The 23,570-nt window shown below is 40.9% G+C and overlaps 1 protein-coding gene across 1 annotated transcript in view; it reads right to left on the bottom strand.

Moving 5' to 3' along the window:
• Positions 1 to 867: 867 nt before the first annotated feature.
• Positions 868 to 23,570, bottom strand: part of ptprsa (protein tyrosine phosphatase receptor type Sa) — a 170,028-nt gene continuing 147,325 nt past the window's right edge. Inside the window, exons 26-33 of the mRNA XM_080883577.1 lie at positions 20,091 to 20,245; positions 19,016 to 19,301; positions 14,876 to 15,054; positions 14,405 to 14,531; positions 14,155 to 14,280; positions 8,389 to 8,543; positions 5,686 to 5,821; positions 868 to 5,268 (exon numbers count right to left, since the gene is read on the bottom strand). Of these exons, the coding sequence (XP_080739703.1) occupies positions 5,200 to 5,268; positions 5,686 to 5,821; positions 8,389 to 8,543; positions 14,155 to 14,280; positions 14,405 to 14,531; positions 14,876 to 15,054; positions 19,016 to 19,301; positions 20,091 to 20,245 (1,233 nt within the window). The 3' untranslated portion in view covers positions 868 to 5,199. The remainder of the gene's footprint in view (positions 5,269 to 5,685; positions 5,822 to 8,388; positions 8,544 to 14,154; positions 14,281 to 14,404; positions 14,532 to 14,875; positions 15,055 to 19,015; positions 19,302 to 20,090; positions 20,246 to 23,570) is intronic.

The following is a 23,570-nucleotide window of genomic DNA, read 5'->3' as shown; positions in this document are numbered from 1 at the left end:
GCTTTAATGCACAAAAAATGCAGATGACTATACACTGTGCATGCTACTGCTTCTGAAATTCATCATATATATAAAATAAAATACACACTACACATGGCATCCTGTAGAATTTGCAACTAATTCACTCCCATTACCTCTGAGATTCGTCATTCCTACTCCTCAGGGAAAAAAAAAGATTAAAAAACAAAAACAAAATGAGAAAAAATGTTGAAAAATGAATCCTAGCTACCCCCTCATTCCCCAACCTCTTTGTTCTTCCCTTTTTTGTCTCGCTAGAGTTATTGTTACAAATATTTTAGGGATACCGTGCAAATACCAAATAAGCACACGCTGCAATTTGCAGGTTGTAATCTAAAGCAATATCTTTAAGGCAAACACAGTCAGGTCTGGGACCAACACACCCTTTGATTTCCAGAAGCATCACTTCGAGGTTAGCCGATACCCAAAGAGGACAGATTAGAGAGTAAATACCACTAGGTAAGGGTTTACCTCTGCACCAATATCAGCCTGTCTGCATGGCATTTATCAAGCTTGAAGAGGAGCTTAAGGACACACTGGGATGTGTTTGCAGAGAGGCTGGTGGATAAATATAGGAGGAAGCTAATCAAGCCATCTATCAACAAACGATGCGCACCATCTGTGAGTTTCATCACTCGTCCTATAGAACAGATTTTTTTTTCAGTGCAAGTTCCAGTCTGATGTATGATGCGCAAAGTAAGTGCTGATGTACTTCAAGTATCATAGCTAAATAACTCTCACCAGAAATTTGCATATTAACAGATGGGGAAATACTGTAGGCAGACAATCAGACAGGAGGAGAGATATCCATGCTGTAACCAATCTTACCAGCAAGAAACACATGCAAAATGATTTTCAGACAACATTTCTTTAATACAAAGTCAACATATCTACATACACAGTGGCTTTAAACCAATTATTGTTTCAGTTAGAAGTAACAGTTTGAAAGTGATAGCACTTGGCCCTCATACAAAAAAAGCATTTTTCTGAATTTGGGTTGTTTTTTATTTTTTCCAATTTGTCGTACTGTATACGTTCTGTTATTTTGATTAATTGATTAAGTTAGGGTTCATCTTTTGTTATTTCCCCTCTTCCCCTGAAATATTCAACATACTCCTGCAAATTTGGCGGTTTGTTTTCAAAAGCCTAACATCTTCACATTAAGTCAAAAAAAAAAAAAACGTAACACATTGCACAAGCTTTGAAAGACTTCCATGGTTTCAGTTTTGGCCTGGGCCCTTTCTCATCAGCCTCACTGAATTCCAGAGTCTTTCATCTTAGGCTTTGAGTTCATTATGAAACATCTCAAGGTTCCCACTGTTCAGAAATGACATGCTGGAAATGTGAATTTGCAGCACGTTTTTGGTTGTCTCAGTCTTTCCTTGGTTGCATCACTCTGCTATCTTTCACTGAGTCCTGATTTCTTTCTGCATCCCAAAATGAAGCATGGTCAAAGACAAAAACAAAAACCAAAGAAAAAAACAGTATGGTTCTGTTCCAGGCTTAAAAAAAATGCACCGGGGAGACAATAAATCAACGTGTCATGTTGGAACTGAACCATGTCTGGCCTTTAGCAGAGCTGTATTTGCTCCTCAGCTAATGATATATTTATGGATTAACACCTTGGCATTTTAGGGAGTTAAACAGTTGCACATCTTCTGGGGGTTTTGTGGAAAGTGTTAAGGAATGAAGGATACCTCCAGCGTTTTTACCGTAGCTGTGGCTTTAAGAATTTACACCTTTGTGATTAATCCTTTGTTTGAGAATTATTTTAAGACAATATTTCTTTTTCAAAAACACCCTTTAGTTGCTCCACTCTGTCTTACACCTAGAATAAGAATGTAACAGGTCCTTGAAATAATGATTGATTAGCAATTCAAATAGTTGACAGAAAGAACTAACCTCCCAGGCTTGGTCAAATTATACCAGCAGATCACTGGTGCTGATTTCGTGCTCTGTTTGAGGCTATAGGTATGAGAACAGAGGCTGGCATGTTTCCCATTTCAACTGCTAGCAGGGGAAATTAAAGTCAGAAGAAAAGTGAGTGGTAATTAAAGACCAGGGAGGAAGGACTGGAGAAGAGAGGTTTCAGAAAGCAGGCTCTACAACCACCAGGATGTGAGAAGGACTTTGATTTTTGTATTTCTGTCCCCACCTAAAGTATGAGATCTTGAAGGTCAAATGATACAAATACATATAATCTATATATTTGTTTATTTACAGGTATACTCTAGATCATAGTGGATATCTAACAAAATGAATGGCCACATTATGTCTGAAAAATTTAAAAAAGAAAAGAGAACTTGAAGAGGATTTTCTTAAACTGCGAGGGTCATAGCCTGACCATGATCATACAAGATACAGTTCGTCAAGTTGGTCCTATATAGGTAAGAAAAAAATCGTCAGTTTTGAAATATTTGATTGATATTTTGTAGATCACTTCATCAACAGTTGCTCAAAAGAAAAAGAAAAAACAACAAAAAAATAAAAAATAGAAATAAAAAATGGCATCTCCTCATCGGCACAGGTTCTACCCTCAGGTAGAAGAGCAATGGTGAGTGGAGGCAGAGGATTCAGGCATAGTGCTTCCCTCAGCTTCCATTAAGAAACACACAAGGTCTCTAAGATTATATATTTATATATATATATATGTATGTATATATTAAAAAAACCACACACACAAAGAAAAACAAAATGAAATAAAATCATATTTTCAAGCATGAGAACTGACATGTTTAAAAAACAAAAAAGATGATGAGGAGAAACATATAATTCATACTAAGGTTTGGATATATCTTCATATTCTGCATTTAAATATATATGAATGTGTGAGTGCGCAGTACACATGAATGCATACATATATGCGCACAAGCACACAGCCATGTTATACTTAACATTTCTACAGTGAAAAAATAGAATGTCTTTAAACATAATATGAACAGATAAGCTTTTCTCTTTTCCTGCTAATTTTAAAAAATGATACAACATCTGTTAGAAAACTAAACTGAAAAAAACAAAACAACCAAAAACATAATAAAAAGTCAACTATGTAGTGTAAAATAAGTCGTCATAATACAACATTAATGTTTTCGTAATGTTACAATAACAATAAGGCTTTTTTGGAAATAAGAAAAGATTACACACAGTTCTGTCCATCGCTCTGGCTTTTGTGCACACCCACCGGAAACCTGCGCGGGATCCGTAACGCTCGCGTATACCAAAGCGCTGTTCTCGAAATGAAAACCCGGTGATCTCAAAAGCTTGATTTTTCTTTTTAAATCACAACATACACTAGTGTGTCGACCTGCAGTTGTTCGGGGAGAGTAGGGAGGGGTTGGCGGGGGTAATACGTTTAAAGTTAATCTTTTTTTCGTTTGGGGATGTGCAAGTAACTTGTACTGGAGAGTTTCAGGAACGCGTCACAGCGTCGAGATCCATCATGGCTCCTTGGTCTGGCTGTGTCACCCACAGAGACATCACCTTGAAAACGGAGGGCAAATACCAAAGCATCTGTTTTTTTTTTTTTTTTTGTTTAAATGTATCCACCTGTCACCAAAACACACAAACAGTGGAACTAAAGGCCAATTTTTCAACCACATTAATGTGCAGCTTGGTAACTGCAGCAGGCCTTTGCCACTTGAGCGTCTTATACAATGATATAGATGATTATAGAGGAGGCTGGGCGAGAGGGAGGGGAAAAGGAGGCGTGGACGATGACGTCAAGTGGATGCGCTTTCAGTCATGCCAGTTATCAGAGATGGCATCTTTGATTCATCAGTTTCCTCTCCTTCCAAAGTCACACGTACAGCGTACACGAGATAAGCAGCATGTTTGGTTTTGACAGAAAATCATAATAATAAAAAAAAAACGAGAAAAACGAGATAATTCCTCATTAGACAAAGTTCTGGAGGATGACGATGAGCGTTGGTCACTGTACACAAAGAGAGCCCTCACTTTTGCGGCAATCCTTGTTTGGTTGTTCCATTTTTGTTCCAAAGCTTCCCCCCCCCACCAGGTTTATCTCTTGTTCAAAACCGTGGATGTTGAAACCGCAGCCCCACAATGTAGTGGTTCCAAAGACAGGAGCGATTGTTAAAAAACAGAAGAAAGAAAGAAAAATCACGGGACACGGTTGCCGCTTGTCTCACCTTGGCTGCACGCAAGACGACGCGGCGGAAGCTTCGTGCAGCAGGCGAGACTTTTATCCGGTGACTGATCTTTGCACTGTTAATATACTGGCGTGTTGCAACATTCCTGCGATTACCTGGCTGAGGATACTGATTTCACACGAATTCACAACTGATGCAATTAGCACATTTTAAGAAATGTGTCGCTGTTTTCATCCTCACAACTGTAAGAAAACCAAAAAGTGTCTTCTTTTAGCTCTTAGTGCTCGAGAAGAAGTCGCTTTAATAGTCGAGTGTTATCCCACACAAAATACTGTAAAAACTTTAGGTTTTCTTGAAGGATTTGGTGCCGAATGTGAGTGAACTTGTCCTTTTCTGTTTATTTTGTTTCACTTTTTTTGTACAGCTTGATAAATCTTTTATGCAGGCAACCAGTTTCTTCATTTCTCACAATATTACTCACACACTGTGTTGATGGAAATACTTGAACCCCTTTTACACCCGAGCATATCAAAAAACAAGATAGTCACCAAGTCTTGGCTACATCCATCTGCTTCTCAGTGTTTTTTAGATTTTTATTTGTATTTTTTTTGCCTTCCTTTTCCTTCGTCATCTGTCGCTTGTTACTGTTGTGTCACGAAGATATTTTTTGAGAAGAGAAATGTCCACGAATGTTTACAATGTCCTCCACATTGAAACACTTGAGGTAAGGTAAGCAGTCTGACACTTTGATCAAAACCCGCCCCACATCTTGAGCCACAGCATCTGGTTCCTCCCCTGCCGAGGATCTTCTTTTCTTGAGATGATGGACAATTTTCTTGTGTTTCCTTGTGGCATATTTGAAAAGTCAAATTGGACTCTGAACTGGTTGGACCGGGTGTTGTCTTAAAAAAAAAAAAATCTAGGAGATCCTGGTTGATGTGGCTGAATTGGCGGTGGCGATGTGGTTGTTTGCTGTCGTTTTAAATTTTAGTTCCTATGGCTCAAGAGGCTGTTGAGGTGGGGGTGGGGGGGCAACAGGATTCAGAGGAGGGGGAGGGGGGGAGATGGCTTTTTACGTTGCATAGTGATCAAAGCTTCCTAAGTACTCCAGAGCTGCGTGATAGCAGAATTGATACTCATCCTGTGGAGGGAAAAAAACAGACAGACGCATAACAAATTGCATTAGAACACCTCCCCAGGAGTTTAATGACATGAGAGATTACAATTTTCAGACAATTTCAACTTGCAGTAAATTTCGCAATTTGCTGAGGCAGCGCATGTCCTGACAAGATCATTCTATAGATCCTATACCTAAGTAGAAAGCCTAGATTGGCATAAGCAAAAATCTTTTGCTAAATACAAAAACTTGATTTTGCATTTACCCATTTTCACACAGGAAGACCAGAAAACCAATAATAGACCTTATGGGGGTGAAGACACCCACCCAAAAGTGGTTTAATAGAGCGTTGCTAACTTATTGGTGGTCTTTTAAAATTCCATAAGTCTATCCAAATAAGGAGCAGTGTATGTTATTGTGTGTGACTCTGTGATTTCTCACCTCAGTTTGGACCATAGCTGGCCTCTGTGTTCGGAGCATCTTCACCGTTTGGAAGATATCAACCACACCTTCATAACGCATCCTTTCCAGGACGATGCTAAGGGTGATAAAGACTCCGGTCCTGCCCACGCCAGCACTGCAAACACAAAAAGAGAAAAAAGTGTATTCAGAAAGATGTAAAGCACGCCCTGTGCACACAGCGAGTGAATGGTGCCTTTGTAAATTGCGCCTTTCTTTCGTGTCGCATGCAGCATTTTGTGGGGGACAGTGACTGCAAAGATCTAAAAATACTTTGCACACTGGAAGCTCTAACCACTTAGAGGAAGCAAACTTCCACAGCTGGACATTCTGCTCCACGGTAAAACACCAGTGACACTAGCAAAGGAGGCAATTTGCATGTGAGAACCTCGTGAATCCACTTACATATTGTGGCCACATTCTTGTCTAACACACACACACACACACACACACACACACACACACACACACACACACACACACACACACACACACACACACACACACACACAAGCCCAAGGACACATAGGCGCACATTTCAAGTCGCACACAAGCGACCAAGCAAACATTTTGTCTCATTAAGTCCCTCCTCCCAAGTGTCGAAAAACTCAGCCTTCTGCTGCTCTCCAGAAATACAGCCCGAGTCTTAACTCAGATCCTGAAATACTTGAGAGCTGCCTCTCTAAGCTGCTTTGCTGTGAAATGACTTCCACTTCACCAATGGAACAATAATTGATATGACAACAGATTTATTTGGGCTTCTTCCAGCCTCTGATGCTATTTTGTCTGAATGGAGAGTGGAAGTGACGGCTGCTGGGAGACACTTTTTTGACTTGTGCGTGAGTTTGTTGACAAGTTTGCGTGTGTCTGCTGGAGGAAAACGGCGCACTTGAGACAAAAGATGACTTGGTATTGTTTGACGCCATTAAATGAAAAAAGAAACAGGAGCCTAATCACCCCCACACTGCAGTATCTCTCAGCCCACCCAAAGCCTCTTCATGGGAGTCAGTCACAGACTGTCACATGGGCTCTTAAACTCACTCAGAGCTCCCCCCTCTCTCTCTTTCTCTCTCACTCTCTTTCAACCTCTCCCACTCCCCAGGAAGATCGACTCTCCAAATCTGAAGGCTCGCCGAGCCACTGCAGACTGAGAGGATTTGGTGTCCCCATTCACAGGAAGTAATCAGGCAATTAATGACAAAAAGCATGTGGGTCTATTAGATAGACGCCGAGGAGGAAGGGAGAAGAATAAAAGAAAAGAGGTGCAGGAGAATGGATGGGCCGAGAGGAAGCGAGAGAGAGCGAGGATTAAGAAACAGACAGGCAGTTGACGAACGGGGTAGGCGGGTGACAGAAGACGAAAGAGTAAGAGAAAAGGAAGCTATAAGCTCTACTCTCGGAAACGACTAAGCCTGAAGGAGGAGGGATGGAGAAAGTTGAGAGGGCTACAATGATTAGATGGGAAAGGAGGTAGCTAGAGTCCCGACAGATAATGCAGCCAACAACTATTACTACTCAACTACTCGAGATACACATCGGTGCAAAATGATTCCCTGATTAATATCATCGAACTCTAATGACATAAAACACTTTGCTGTGTTTACTCGCGCGCACGCCTCAAAATCAGGACCGCATTTGATGAGATGCATCACTTATTTAGGCGCTAAATGCAGCCTGTCTGCTTTCTTGTGCATTACTCCAGTCCTGCAATAACCAGGCCTTTCACTTTAAGGACAGCACTCCCATAAAGGCTTCACAGAGGGGTAGAATAACTCAGTCTTAGTGGTGCTAGCCTGACACAAGTCCGAGACAACTCCCAGAGGGTCATTTGATGGCTGGTGACATCATTGCTTTTTAATCCAAAGGACGTTATGCTACATTCGATGATGTCATGGCGCCTCTGCAGTAGAAATGTGGCGCAAAAGTGACACCTATTCTGCTCCAAAGGTAAAGTATTTTTAAGAGACAGCAAGGGAATTATTAGTGTTCGCCCATTTGTATCCTTGGAGCTGAATGCCAATCAAACGTTTAAAAGAAGTGTGTCGGAGATCATATACGAGACATACATTCCGTCTTTGCTTGTCTCGCAGCGTATACAGAACCAAAGCTGTGAAGATTGTCCTCATTTGGCTACTGAGAATAACAAGTCATTCAGACGGATCCCACTCAGGGTTATGAATATTAATAATCTGACGTTCTGCTGGTGACCACTACCAAATATCAATTACTACCTGTAATACAGCATCTCGAGTTAATGGTGAAAGTTACCTTGGAAACTACACCGGAGGTGATAAAAATGCACCACGCAGTGATCGTAAAACCCCCAAAAGAATGGCTGTATCATTTCATATGTCTTCTCCTTGCAAATGCCAAGCCACATCTGAGGCTTATCAATTATGAAAGAGAAGGGCCCGTGGAGGTGCTGAGGTAGTGCACTGCGCTTGGCAAAGAGGAGAAGAGGGATGTTGTTAGAGCTGCGCCTTAGGAGGAGCTCTGCTGCAAAACAATAACCATCTTAAGAAGAGATTTAATCTCGTCTTGAGACTTATATCGCTTTCAAGAAGAGAAGAATGTCTTTAGAGACCGGTTTGAGGCAAAGCAGGTGACAAGTCATCTCCTTTTAGGAAAACAATTATTAATATAAAATAAAATATACAAGCCATATAATGCACATGACAACATTACCTGCAGTGGACAGAGATTGGGCCATCCTGCCCAAACTGCTCCTTGGTTTTATGCACCTGGCCAATAAAATCAATGAATCCTTCCCCCGATTTGGGCACGCCTTGCTCTGGCCAATCAGTAAACTGGAACTGCCTTACTGTTCTGGACTGGCCATCCTGCAAAACAGAGAGAAAATGAGGTGAGCAGCAAAGATACATTTAAGGTTATCTTAAATGGCGACAGTTCCCACCAACAATTCCACAGTATCAGTATCCTTCCACCAACTCTATGCAGAATAAATGCACTACTAATAGAAGGATCCCCTGTTGGTTGTATGCAAGCATGTTTCTGCTTTGTCTCTCCATCTGAATTGAGGGTCTAGACAAAGGTTGTCACTTGCTAGAGATTGAAATCGATTTGACTTGAATTTGTAAAGCCTTGTTTTTGTCGTTCTCTTGTCGCGTAGGTTCAATAAGAGATAAATGCAAGAACATTTGTTCACATGTGTGGCTGAGAAAAGTGATTCTGACAGAACTAAAAGTTTAAGACGGGCATCCATAATCAGTGTGACCAATCCAGCAGGGAACCAAATGTGAAATATGGTTACAATCTCCCCTTCTCTCTCTTTTTGAGTTATTGTGCTGAATAATGGCTAGAAAAGTGTTTTTGCAGAACATTTTGATACTGGAGTAAAATTGTGACCTTTTTGGATATAAAATGTCATCATTTTATCATTTTATTCTATTAGACAGCAGCTTGAAATGTTGTCATTATTAGCGTATGAATTCTTAAGCTATGGCTGAGAGAGGTCACAGTGACCTTGGGTCCTGGTGAACATTAAAGACAAACTTGAAGAAAATCCCTTAAGGCATTTCTGAGATATTGCATTCTTGAGAAAAAAGGACAAAGTTATGTACATCCACACAGAGGACAAACTGAACGCAAAAAACGCCTTCGCACTAATTAAATATGCACTTTTTTTCTGTATAAGACTAAACCTGCTGATATAGTGACACACATACTGCTCACAACATAGGGACAGTGTGTCCTCTCTTACTCAAACCCAACTGTTTCCATTTTCTTCCCTATTGTGTTCACAGCGCGCAGTCGTGTGTGTGTGTCACAAAAAGGTCCTAGTTATAGCTAATCAATAGTGCATCTGCCATGACAAGCGTCTTCTCCTAGACACCAAGTTGAATAAGATAATCCTGAGATGCGATCAATAGAGCAACGTGATGGATGAGCACGGAGAGGGAGGGAGGAGGGATGTAAGAAGTAAGAAGGACTTATGGAAAAGAAGGCGGGATTGGAGGATGAAAATTGGAAACAAAAACCCTGACACAATGACGTGCATGTTCGAAAAATGTCAACCTTGACAACTTAATCTTTTATTGATTCTTACAACCTTGTTGTAATGGTGAGGCAACTACATTTGCTTCAACTGCAGTGCAAACAAACGCATTTGAATAGTTTTTTTATCCAATGAAGTGGCATCGCAGGAGGAGAACGGACAGGATCTGCTTTATTATGAGAGAGCTGATTATCCACTCTGAGAATGCACAGTCGATACTCGTGTCCTTGTAAAGAAACTTCTTTTGATGTTGTCTCAGAGACAGCACATTGCTCGAGAAAGCCGGCGAGCAGACGAGCATTTTCGCAGAGACAAGCTCTCCGCTTGATGCCACCAGTAATTAAGACAACCAGGTGTTCATTTCTCCAGTTGTTTCTCACTTCTCAGCACAGCAGACCTCAGCTTGGATATGAAGTGTCATTCTCGCACATTCTCTATAGATTTTTTCACACACATGGCGGAAGCACAACTGGTTGAGTACTCAGTTGGCAAGTAAACAATTTATTGTTTTTGAAAATCCTGCTATTAGCTGCTAACGATATTTGATTCTAAAATTTGTTTGGAGTAAATTTGACATTTGAAGTTTGTTACAAATGTTAAAAGAGACAAATTCTCAATTATGTTATTGGGGAAAAGAATAACATTGCAATAACATCTTCATCTGAGTAAATTAAAAGTGTCAGTCAGTAGTTAGCTTCAAGCTAACAGTCAGTGCACATGTACAGTGTTTAACCAGTTTATTAGGTCACCACCCAGTGTAAGCTTTATACCACAGCTGCCCTAAATTAACCTTATTGGTAATTACAAAATCATTTGTATGTTTCTGTAATGGTTAATCCACCAGTAATCATTGTTTTTTTTATGCTAAAATCTAATTATCATTGTTATCCACCAATTTTAAATTTACTGATTAAAAAAAAAAAAAAGCTGAAAAATAATAAAAAACATTATTATTTTTTGATAAAGATGGCAAATTATTTACTTGCAGAAAAATGCCTGATTAATTTCTGATGTCTCAGCAAAGTCCACTCAAATTTGGGGTATAAAAATGCTAATTCGGTTTATATATATATATATATATATATATATATATATATATATATATATGTATATATATAAATGAAAATAGCATTTTTACTTTTAAAGACATTATTGAAATTTTCCCCAATATTGTTGAAGAAACTGCAGTATGGTGTATGTAAAGAACAAGATGCAATGAAGACATGCAACATGCTTCATGTCATAAATGACAAAAATCATACTGAGCAGAATTCATGGTAAATGTCAAATGTGTTGAAGTAAACAAGTACCTGAGGGTCTCTAACCATCATGGATGGGAGCTGTCTTACATTCTTACTGATTTATTCTGATTTTTGCCAAGAGCTAACCATCCCCCCGTTCAGACGGTGACTCTATGCTGAACATATATACTTTACGTTGTTACTATATGTCAAAGGATTTAAATAATCTGCCTATTGTCACATGGGACTATACGTGCTGCTGATGTGAGTCTGCATCGCTGCTGCCAAGGGGTACTCTTGTACATTTATTGTGCTTGACAAATACAGTGATTTAGAATCTAATAAGTTAGGCCCCGTATACCAGCTCTCTTTGTAAAACACCTCATGTCTCTTTCCCTGTTTTATGACGCATTGCATGTTTTCTTTCTTGTGTTGCCTTTGTTTTTCCATCTCAAAAACATTTAGCCTCAGCAGGGGGATTAAAAATGAAAGAGGGGCAAAGACAACAACACAATAAACTAAGCACGCGAAAGAAAGAAGGGGGGGTGGGGGGGTGGGGGTGGGGAGCAAAATTTAACACACAACCTGAGGGCCCACGCGCCGTGTCAAATTGTGTGATTAAATACGTGACTGGCTCGCTAGATGTGAGTGTTGAAGCGTGGAGTCTATGCTATTACTGCGCAGAGGCATGCGAGAGAAACACACACAGCTGTGTGCACACACACACACAGTCATACATATACAAAACAGACAAACATGTACATGTGATCTGTGCAATAGCAGGGTAAGCCCAGGTCACAGACACTTTTAAGTGCATACACAATCAGCAAGATCGACGCACACGCGCGGCCTGAAAGCACAGACCGGACTATCACCTGCTCCATCTCTCCGCTTTGTTTTCTTAACTGTGTGATAAGCTTTGACTGCCTGTTTGCTAACACTGTTTGCTTTGATGATTGAGTCCCCTTGGACAATCCTCGAAAAGAAAAGCAGCACTGACCAGACCTCGGGGCATCGTGTTTGCATGCACGTTAGAGCAATCTCATACTTTATATGCATTCATATCTTCTTACTAAAACGATGGTAGCGCATGTATGCATATGTACAGTGTTGGGGAGTAACGGAATACATGTACCGCCGTTACGTATTTAGAATACAAAATATGAGTAACTGTATTCCGTTACAGTTACCGTTTAAAAAGGTGGTATTCAGAATACAGTTACTTTGTTGAAATAAATGGATTACACTGCGGTACTTTCCTGTTTCATTTTGTTGCGGGTCAGGACTGTTTGGGTTTTGTTTGACAGCTACGTTCTGTTGTTCCAGGTGGCAGCGTTACGGTTGCCATGGTTACAGGGCGACGCTCTCTCTCTCTTTCTGCGACTGTGTGTTTCCTGGGTGAGAGAGCGCCTTTTTGTTGTTGTTGTTGTGCTAAGCTAACAGGCAGAATGCTACAAGCATAGCTCTAAAGAATGTAGCATCATGGGCAGTATAGTCCGTGTTGCAGGGAGAATGCACTGCCATACACGTTATGGGTCTGTGAGCGCGAGGAGGGAGAAAAAGGCGAGTGGAAAGGTACGAGTTGTCGTCGAGGAAAAACGGGAGCTGGAAACATGTAAATATAATAATAACCACTGCAGCCAAAAAGAGTGCCTGACGAGCCCAGCTGTAAGTAAGCTATTAAGACTCGACTGTACACCGTGTTCGTGTTTTCCTCCGAAAACAACAAGTTCCATTGGAGCAGTCTTTCAACGCCTCTCTCTGTCTCTCGCAAGAAAAATTGACCCACACAACAAAGTAAAGCTATTTTTCGGCTATGAGCCGACAGGGACCCCGCCGTATTAGTCAGAGGTCCCTTTACTACAGTTCGGAGTCGCGGACCTTCAGTAATAGTAATAAATCACACAGCAATAGTACATTCACATTGTTGTAAAAAGCACGATAATATATTAAGTAATCCAAAGTATTCAGAATACGTTACTGTCATTGAGTAACGTAATGGAATACGTTACAGAATACATTTTGGGGCATGTATTCTGTATTCTGTAACGGAATACATTTTAAAAGTAACCTTCCCAACACTGCATATGTATCTGTGTGTATTCAAGCTACTCCGAAACGACTGGGTCAATCTTACCGAAACTGTGCACGAACATCGTCACACTCACAGCGATAACCTCTACAGTTTTGTTCCACTCACTAAATATGGGATGAAGAATTAGAAAAAGCAGGCCCGGCTAGTGTGTTTAATCTATCAGAGCCTTTGGAAGATGATATCTGAACTTATGCGCATGAACTAATAGAAATATACAGAGGAAAGGAGATCGGCATGAGCCTTTTCATGAGTGCATGTGTGCGCCTTAATTGCTTTAATACCAACAGGATGATGCCTGGGAAATCAGTGGGTATATCAGCCGAGACGGGAGATTTTCATCTCTCTGCTAGATTTCTACTGTTGCTCCTTTGAACTGTCTGACCTAATTTGACCAAAAAAGAAATGTTATCGGAGGTAAAGAGATAACTACAAAAGAGCAGAGTAGCTTCTTAACAGTTCAGGGTGAGAAAAGTCAGTTCAGTAGTGAAACACTGTATGGAAATCTATCTCACAATAGAAACAGAAAAAAACTCTTTTAAGGAAGGTTTTTGGGATAAATATGACGAGACTGCGATGTTTTTCTGTTTACGTGGCCTAGTTTTACTCAACTTGCTTAATCTTCGACATTTCCAACACCTCAGTGAGTTGTTGATGGCGCATCTGTCCAAATTATAACATCTTTTTTTTTTTTTTACTCTTATACTTTTAGTCTTTTGAGGAGGCTAAAAATGCGTCATTGGCGCACAACTTCTGATGAACAAAAGCATAAAGAAGAAGACTGGAAAAAGTCCCTCTTGCGCTTTGATACAAAGAAACTGCAGCTGAATATCTATTGAATGCTGACAGCAATTTAGTACAAAGTTTTCTTTTAAGGTGTGATGGGCAGATTTCAGATTTACGCCCCAGCGTCAACAACAAAAGCCGCTGAACAGAAAAAATACAACATGTAGGCTACAGTGTGGAAACATGTACAGGCTCTGTGTTTATGTAGGCTTTTCAAGGGTGTAATGTATTGTATTTATATATTTTGCATTCATTGGAAAATTTCACATCTTGTGCCCTATTTAACCCTCCCAAACCGCCAAAGGACCCCCTCTTACCCTGGCGTCTGTGACCTTGAACTCTCGGAGGATGTACTGAGGCATGTTATACTCTGCCATGGGGTCTACCACAAAGTACTGATACCTGGCAGAGCGCTCTGCAGGCCAGTACTGGTGACATTTTTCCTGTTTGAAAAAAAATAGTGATGATTTTTAGTGGAATTTTTTATGGCGTTTTACATTTTGATTTTAAATTATTTTAATTTTTAAGCAAAAAGAGACAGATAAATAACATAAATCAGCGTCGTACCCGTCCCATCTCTCTAAGTTTGGTCAACATGACTACAATAGTGGAGTTGTTCTCCCAGAGCATTCTCCAGAAGTCTTCTGTAGTCTCCGCCAGAGGGCCCTGCGTGGCAATGTAGGCTTTCTGTTGCCTGTTTAAACAGTAAAGTCACACCATGTTTACTTGAGTAATTAACTGTAAACACCACTGATGCAAATTCAGAGGGGGAAAAACAAAATCAACCGTATGGCACAAACTTGTGGACGATAAGTAAACTTGATGATTGCTTTTACATAATAATACACACGATTACATGACTGCTATGAGGAAAAAATACAAAAATAGAATGAATATTTCTCTCATTTTCTTTATTCCATGTAATATATGTCTCTGATCAATCAAGATGTTTCTTTGCAGTAGAAATAAACACATGAATAAATAAGCAGTTACTTCACTCATGCTGGCGTGCTTTTCTGCCATCTCAACTCTTCCTACCTGTATCCATCAATAAAGCTGGCATTGATGTAGTCAGATCCTTCCAGGCCTCTGATTGGCTGCAGGCAAACACGAGTGGTCTCGTAGGGCATGATGTTAACCAGCCGATTTTTGAACTTGTTGCAGGGAAGGTTGGCACTGATGAAGCGCGACGTGTGGGCTTTGGAGTTGGCCAAACGCTGTTGGGGGAAGACAAAGGGATAGTTTAACATACCAGAAGATAAGCAATAACAATAACAGTACAGACTAAGGTAAAAATATAGTATAGTGTTAAAAAAAAAGAGACATTTAGTAAGACTGCAATGAATGATGCAGAGGAGGAGAATAAAGATTAAAAGCAGAGAAATGTGAGAAGATAGCACTGCAGAGGAAAGAAGTAAAAGAAAAAGGAAGAGCAGGAGAGGATGAAGAAGACAGGTGCAAGATAGCTAGAAAGTGGAGAATATCAATTGCAGAAAGTAATAAAGAAGACCTAATCTAATCTGATCTGTCACCCACGATGCCACAGCTTCAAAGGACATTGTTTATCAGGAATATATTTATCAGAAAGCAATTCAAAACTTTATTCCCGTTTGCAACTTGTGAGGTCCTGGAGGGTCAGATAAAATGACGGAAAATACGTTACACACCCAGACTAACAAGCCTCTGGATCAAGCCTGTATGAAACAGAAAACTTGCCTAAAAGTGGGTCAGTCGCAGCTTTGATAATGGCAGTGTGCATAAAACATAGACTCACATAGGGATGCTCAGAAAGACAAACACACACGCACGCTGCATAATGATCAAAATGAAAATGCCGTACTGCTACATCATCACCGTCATAAGGATCTCAGCGCGAGTTTGTGGGTCAGCAAGTCCTATGATCTCCTCCTTTTGGCTTCGACGTCTCAATAAAGAATATGTGTGTGTGTGTTCTTGCTCGTTAGCAAGCAAATAGAAGATACCCTTGTCAGATGGTTTAGGACCCCTTTCAGACAGAACGCACGGCGCGCTGAAAACACCAGCAGCATCACAAGAAATGAGAACGAGACAAGAGATGAGCTGCAACTGACCCCGGTGAAAAAGAAGGCGGGATGTGAATATATTTTCTAGATTTTCCAGCTCCCAATACTTGTCAAAATACAAAAAGTCAGTGTGTTCATGCTTTTATGTGTGCGCAAACCAGGTCTAACTTTCCATTTTCTCTTCCAATTAGAGTATTCTCGGTCTCTCTTTCTCTTTCCCCCCTCGTATAGCACCAGCAGCTCTCTATCAGTGGCTTCTTGGAGTCCATCCAGTGTTTGCCTCCTCCTCCTCCCATGCCTTTATCCCTTGCTACTGTCTTGCTTTTGATCTGTGTTTCACAGAGGCACCTGGAAAGGCTTAAGGTGGCCTGGCAGTGCTAAAGAGGCCCTCAGCTACACCACAGAGGGTGAAGGGAACTGCGCCAGACCTGGCAGCCTCAATCTCTTCACCTCATACTAGCTCCTTCCCATTTATAGTACAGCATATCTGGTCAGTTTTCATTCCATTTGGCATGTTGCACCGAAACATATATTTGGTTATGTATCAGAAACTAGAGCTTAAAGAAGCACTGTGACCAAAAACGCAGTAGGACCATCCCCAGTAGGCTTCCCTGGACATAACCAAATCTAAGTGGGAAGTCAGAACCCTGTAATAGAAAATACAAGGGTCTGAGAATATTAAATACCATCTGGCATTTCTATAAATCTATAGTAAAGTATTCTGAATATCACTACAGATTTACACATATTTATTCTTTTTAGTACATTTACTATCTATTAGATCATAGGTTTTCGGTTTATTTCTAGTAAATACTATCTTTCCAATTGTGTACTTCTTTAATTATTAATTATGCATTGCCATGCAAAGCCTTGTGAGAGTTTTGTATATGTATATAACTGTTTCTATATAACTCGAGAAGATTTTTGTATTTTTGTTTGGACTTGGATCCCAATTTAAACAGCTGAATCCCAACTCATACTTGCTTCTATTTAAATTGAAATTTATCCCAGCAGCTCAGTAGCATTTTGTTGTGTGTGTATGTTGTAATCCACATACTGTTGCAAAATACGTTCTACAAGCATGCTATGTGCATAAATCTCCATAAAAATGCACATACTGTGAGCAAGAAAGCATTTTTGTCTGACTACTTCATGACAAAATTATCTTCAGGGATTCCCAACAGTTATGGCTTAACTCTGCGTGACTATGTATCCTACCTGAGAATGACAGTGCCCTCCCACTCTCGCCTATAGTGCAGTATTCTGTCAAATCACTTCCTTACTGCCAACTTAGTATACACTCGTCCCTTTGTTCATTAGCCAAACGTTCCTCCCTCCGCTTGCCTCACCTTCCACCTCCATTTGTCATCATCAAGTATTAATTACTTAGCTCAACCACCCCTTTTCTCACACGCCTACCCCCTCTGTACTGACAGCAGGGTGGATGTTATTAATCCCCGTTCGACTCCTGATGCCAGCTCAGCATTATTTCCCGATACAGATGGCAGTGGAGTTTCCGTCACTGTTGTGCACCAGTGAGAAGACACCCCCCAAAAAAAGACTAATCGCACTGGCACTGTTGTTGTTTCTTGGTAGGGAGGCTGCGTTGATGAAAAGCGATGACGAATGATTCAAGAATCTGTGTGCGTAATCCAAGGTCAGCAGATGCTAACTGGTGTGCCAAAGTTGAGGTGACTTTACTTTATGGACGGGTGACAAATTATAGGATAAGCCCCCCAACTCAATTAACTGGCAGTGACTCTACAAGTAGCATTCTTCCAAAAGATATGTGATGTTTGATGGTGGTGATGGAGAGCACTTTCTAATATGCCACAATGTCTCATAGATGGTCAGCTAGATTGATGCCCGGTGGCTGTGACGAATTGCAACGGCTGTATAAAGGAAAAAGTACACGATGCCAGCTAATATCCCCCCGCTGTAGCAGTCGCCCAGTCTCCCCATCGCAGGATTCAAGGGTTTATGTTTTTCCTTTAATAAGTCACCCCTCTGTACGTAAACACTATGCTTTGCTGTCTTTCTCACCTACTGCTTTTTCATTAATTTTTTCTTTCTTAAAACCGAAAATCCGTGCTGCTCTGAGCCAAAAAATCCTTTGTCTTGCCCCTGCTAGATTAAACCCAATTTCTTAGCCTAAGCATATTATTGCAAAATCCTCAAAAATGAACAATGTGGCCCAACAGCAAAGGGCTTCTTATTTCTCTTTTCTAGCTCTGGAAAAAAAAAATACTACACCTCAATAGCATTGTGTACCTAAATGATGAAACGTTTTAAGTGAAGCACAAGAAAGTAAAGGAAATTTGTTTTTTAGTCACCTGTTACTTGGATAGCATCCGTAAAAAACTGACAAATAGCTGCCATTCAAATAAGGCAGTTTAAATATACCTTCTACAGTGATGCTACACTGTATAAACTGCATCTTCACTCAACTAAAATGTTATTCTTTCAGTCCCCCCACCCACCCAGGCAGTGACAGCAACCATCTAATTTGTCTCTTTCCTAGTCTCCTAATTTAGTTTCACAGCTTCTTGTCAGAAACACAGATGCTGATAGTTAAGAACCACTGAAAAAACACCAAAACAAAACAAAAAAACCCCAAATCAAAATACAAAGAAACGTATTATCACAAAGCAAAGAGCAATGACTGAAACCAAAAATTAAGCACACTGCAAATAATGATGAAGAAAAATATGAAAAGCAATGAAATTGGATTTGCATCCAGAATAACTGCTGGGAAGATAAAGCTGGCAGCTAGGCTTATTTAAAAGGCTTACAGTGGCTTAAAACAAGGTGTCAGAAAAACATACCGGTGCCGTCTTCATTATTTAGTTATGATAAGGACTACAGAGAGGAAAGTTAATGTAGACATTGATCTGTGGCTGCTCGTTATTTCCCACTGTCTTGGCAGGTGACTCTGAGGAAAAACTCCAAGCAGGCTCCCTGATAATTTGCATGTCTGACCCCAGCAGAAGTTAAAGTTGATCGGTATATGTAGTTAGGGCTCATTAATAAAGAAACAACAACAACAAAGCAAGGTGTAAAACCCTCTAATTCCAGTGCATAGTGCACTTAAAATGGTCAGAAGGTTATTAAGGTTTTATAGGTTTATTTCCTATACCTTGAACTCCAGCTCCATGCCAGTGACGTGCTCACCGCTCTCCACCTGTGCAAGCTTCTGGATGTAAGAATACAGGCTCCGGGCAGCCACCTCAGTGTTTCCGCAGGCCACCGCCTCCAGCAGTGCGTCATGAATGAAGCTGTACTGGTCTTCGGTCTGCACCATGTAATTCCGCTGCGATCGCATAAGTGTCACATGGCCGTAAATGTCGACCGTCTTCTCGTGCTTGATCCGCTCCAGCATGGCGTCGATGACGATGAAGCAGCCCGTCCGGCCTACGCCCGCACTGGAGTAAAAAAAAAAAAAAAAAAGATACAAAATTACTTTGTGTTTTGGCATTGAATATTTTCAGTGTAATTCACTGTGCCATTATAATGTTTTATATACAGCAAGTCCTGTAAGCTCTGTTGTGAAGTCACACTTTGCATAATTGAATAGGAAGACGCAAAGAGAGAGATGTTATGAAAGCTAAGAGAGGAAATAAATAAACAATAAAGGAAAATGACAAATAGAACAACAGGAGGACAGTGATGGAGACTAGGTGAAGCAAATTTCAATTTTATTGTGTAGTGCTTTGGACTCACTGAAGTCTTCTTATCTTGACAAAAAGGAAGGTTTCAATTTGAATAAGCCATCTGAGAAATACCACACGTAAAAGGAGGAAGAGCTAAGGAGTGAAATGGGAGACGCAAAGGAGATGGGAAGGGATTACTTTTGAGGCTTTTTGACAGAAAGAGATAAAAAGAAAAAGGTGGAGAGAATGGCAGCAGGGAAATAAAGCACAAATTAAAGAGAAGGCTGCTGTGACCAATTGAAAATAGAAGAGACAGAGGTCATTTGGGAAAGAGAGTATGCGGTGGTGTAAAGTGTTTTACGTAACCTATAATAGCAAGTACGCAGGTAAAGCCTGCCATTCTGTTGGCTCACGGACACACAATGACCTAATAACAACTGCATTACTGAAGCTGGGATTTTCCATATGCTGGGCTTGACTTCATTTTTGGGAGACCGGCTGGTGCAAGAACCACTCCTCGGTTCCTTTGAAGCACAAAAGTGAATCAAATTACAAACCGACCTGCAGTGAGCAATGATTGGTCCAGCGTCAGGCGGATTGCAAGTCTTCACCCTACGGAGGAAGGCCAGGAACGGGGTTGGGTACTCTGGTACGCCATGGTCAGGCCAGGCGGTGAACTGGAACTGACGAACCTCCCGCTTCTCACTCGAACCATTCTGCATAACACACAGAGAGGCTGGTTGCACTGTGTTTGCACTGGGTCATTCAGTAGCTTTATTGTTGGTCTATAAACCCAAATGGTGTCTTGATAACGGTGCTGCTTTGTGCAACTTGGCTGTTACAGAGAGATGTTGTACAGTGAGACCACAAAACATTCAGAAAGCTGACATACTGACGTATTTAGTGGATACACCTGCTTACCACAAAGATGGGATTTCAGGTCAAATAAAAAGTTGCACTTTGTAGCCTTGATGAGTAAAATGCACTATAGTTTAGGTTAAAATCATCTATGATGAAATGCTTTCAACACATGCAGCTCATCAATGGCTTCAACAGTAAATCTAATAGAAAAGCTGGGGGACTGTGTAAATTGTATTGATTTGGAAATCATTTAAACCCTGTCCTTGCTGGACTGTCTCACCGAGTTAAAATTGTGGATGAAGCAAAGAAGTGGACCTCTTGAACCTCACTCGTCTTGGCCCTTCAAAACACGGGACGGATCACACATTTGATAAACAGATAAATGCTGTTGCTACAGTTAGTTTCTTCTACCCGAGGCAAAAGGCTAAGCCCTCTCTCTCTTTTGCTAAGAAGGCAAACCATGCTTGAAAAAGAAGGCACTGGACTTGTTCAAGTGTGTGAGGATGTTTCACCTTTCATACAAGAGGTTTCTTTAGTTCTAAAAGATTTTTCAAGCTCCTACGACTACCATGACCTGGATGACTGAGAGCCTAGACGGACTAGTTCATACCTTCATTTCACCCAGGCTTGCTTTTTGGAGTAGTTTTTATTTGAGAATCAGCCAGGCGCTGCGTTCTCCTCTGCAACCAAAATGCAGCAGCTCAAGTCCTGACAGGCACCTGCAAGCGAGCTCGTATTTCCCCTGTTTTTGGATGTTTTAACTACACATTCTCTGAAATGATCATTGAGATCAGCTGACCAGATGCTTCTGGTCTTACTGTGAAGCAGATTAAAGCATAGAGGAGACCTGGCCTTCTCTGTAGATGCCCCTGAACTTTGAAACAGCCCGCGCCCTTGAAATGAGCACCTCAGCAACACTCGACATCTTCAAGAGCCGCTTGAAAACTCATTTTTATTCCTAGGCATTTAAACCAGACCGAGGCTTGGCATCTGTTTTTCCTCTGTCTACTTTTCTGCACTATGCCAGTTTAGTTTAGTTTAGTTGTACAACACAGAGACAAAATATCAAAGACTGAAAGTGGAAAAAATTCAAAAAAAGTTGAAACAAGGGTCCTGAAAATGGTCATAAATATAACTGGGTTTAATAGAAGCATCCACTGGAGTTTGTGAGTAGGTTTTTTAGCAGTTTAAGAATAACTCAGTAACACAAGACTAAGTGTCAGTGTAATTGCAGTGTAATACTGCAAAGAATGTGCCGCTTTCATAGTCTCCAGTACAAAATACATTAAAAAGGGACAAAGCTGAAAACCAGCTACAGTATAAACTTAGAAATTCTGATCACTTATCACTGATGTCCTTTAAAGGGGTTTGGGTGTTCATTAAAGCGCATGGACATTACGGACACAGGAAATGCAGTCCGTCCATCCATCCATCTTCTTCTGCTTATCCGGGCAGCAACCTAAGCAGAGAAGCCAAGACCTCCCTCTCCCCAGCCACCTCCTCCAGCTTATCCACCAAGGTGCTCCCAGGCCAGCCGAGAGATATAATCTCTCCAGCGTGTCCTGGGTCTGCCCCGTGGCCTCATCCCGGTGGGGCAAAACACCTCACCCAGGAGGCATCCTTGTCAGATGCCAGAACCACCTGAACTCGCTCCTTTCGATGTGGATGAGCCCCATGCGGCATGCTGTGAACATCTTATTATTGCAGAACATTTTGAGAGGCTCAAAACCCATCCTCTCAAGCAAGAATGGGAAAACATGTTTGTGTTTGGGGGCTGAGCTGCAGTTTTGAGAGCTCAGTGTTGTTAAAAAAAGAAAGAGGTGATGCAAACCAGTGGTAAACACGCCCCTGTCATGATTTTGTTTTGAAATGTGTCGCTGGCATCACATTAAATAAAATAAGCGTATATTTAAACATTTTACAGCTGTTTAAATCCGCTCTCATTTACAAAATGGGCTTTGCAGTTTTTGGGAAATCTTTTTCTTTCTTTTGATCATGATTTTACACAGTTTGAACTCGTTGTTGTAGTAGATATCATTTTCATGCTGATCAGCACTGATGTGCGTGTGCTCATGTACTCATTGTTGTTGCTGAGAACACTCGGGACATGATACAAGCGGCAAACACTCATATTACACACCCGTTTGACAGCTCCTGTCATAAAATCCACTATTGAGGCATCAAAACTGGGATCCAGAGGAAGAATTTTGTGAAGGACAAGAAGAAAGAGACTGAGAGAAAGATCAGCCTCGCATCTTCCTGTCCGCTTCCCCCTCCTCACAGAAGATCCTCTAATGTAGGCACTGTTTGCATTTCAGTGAAGTGCTTCTACTTTCCTGACAGAGGGAATTTTTCCTTGCTGAATAAATGAATAAATGAGTGTGGTAATTAAAAGCAAACTGACCTACTTCTTGTTTTCCTTTTTTTTGGACATTCCCCATTTCTGGAGTTGGAAGACAGGATGAATACGACTGCTACCTGGCTGCTGGTTTTAAAGTCTTTTTTTTTTTGTCAAGAATTTATCAGCGGACACAATCCTGCGTCACTGTAGGATACACATACATATAGATATGTACCACAGCAGCTGCTTTGTGAATGTGCCGTGTGTTTGTCTGTGTGCCTCTGCCACCTGATTCTTCACACAAATTCAACAAAGTGAAAACAGCTCAGTGAGAAATCCCGGCAATGGCTTCAGGTATAAGCAAGAGGGAAGAGGGTGAGCAGAAAAAAGAAGAAAGCACCGGCGGGTGTGATAGAGGCTGAGAGCGGCAGAATGTAAATGGCCCTGAAGGTCAACCAGCTTTAAAGCGCCACGGCTGCTGATACGTTGCTATCTTTACTGTCACTGGTTTGCCTCAGCATCCATTGTTCCATTGACAATTCAGGTAAAAAAAAAAAAAGTCAACAGTGACTTAACACTGGTGTAATCTTGGCAAAAGGAAAATTCTGGAAATGTCTAATCCTTCCAGTGGCTGGTTCAGCTCCTATCACAGAACCTGTCTTTGCAGGTTCTGTGATAGGGTTTGTGGTTTGTGTGTGGCATCATATTTATGCATGTAGCATTTCCGATATTTGTGCAAAAGCATGAATGCAAGCTTGGATGTGCAAAATCTGTCTTGAGAATGTGCTCATTCACATGGAGAAAGTGCACTGCAATACGTCATATGAAATATATTAATT

Source organism: Rhamphochromis sp. 'chilingali' (genome assembly GCF_963969265.1).
Source record: "Rhamphochromis sp. 'chilingali' genome assembly, chromosome: 5".
In the NCBI taxonomy this organism is placed as follows: domain Eukaryota; kingdom Metazoa; phylum Chordata; class Actinopteri; order Cichliformes; family Cichlidae; genus Rhamphochromis; species Rhamphochromis sp. 'chilingali'.
Note: the sequence above shows the minus strand (reverse complement) of the source record. Positions and strands in the feature narration are given on the sequence as shown.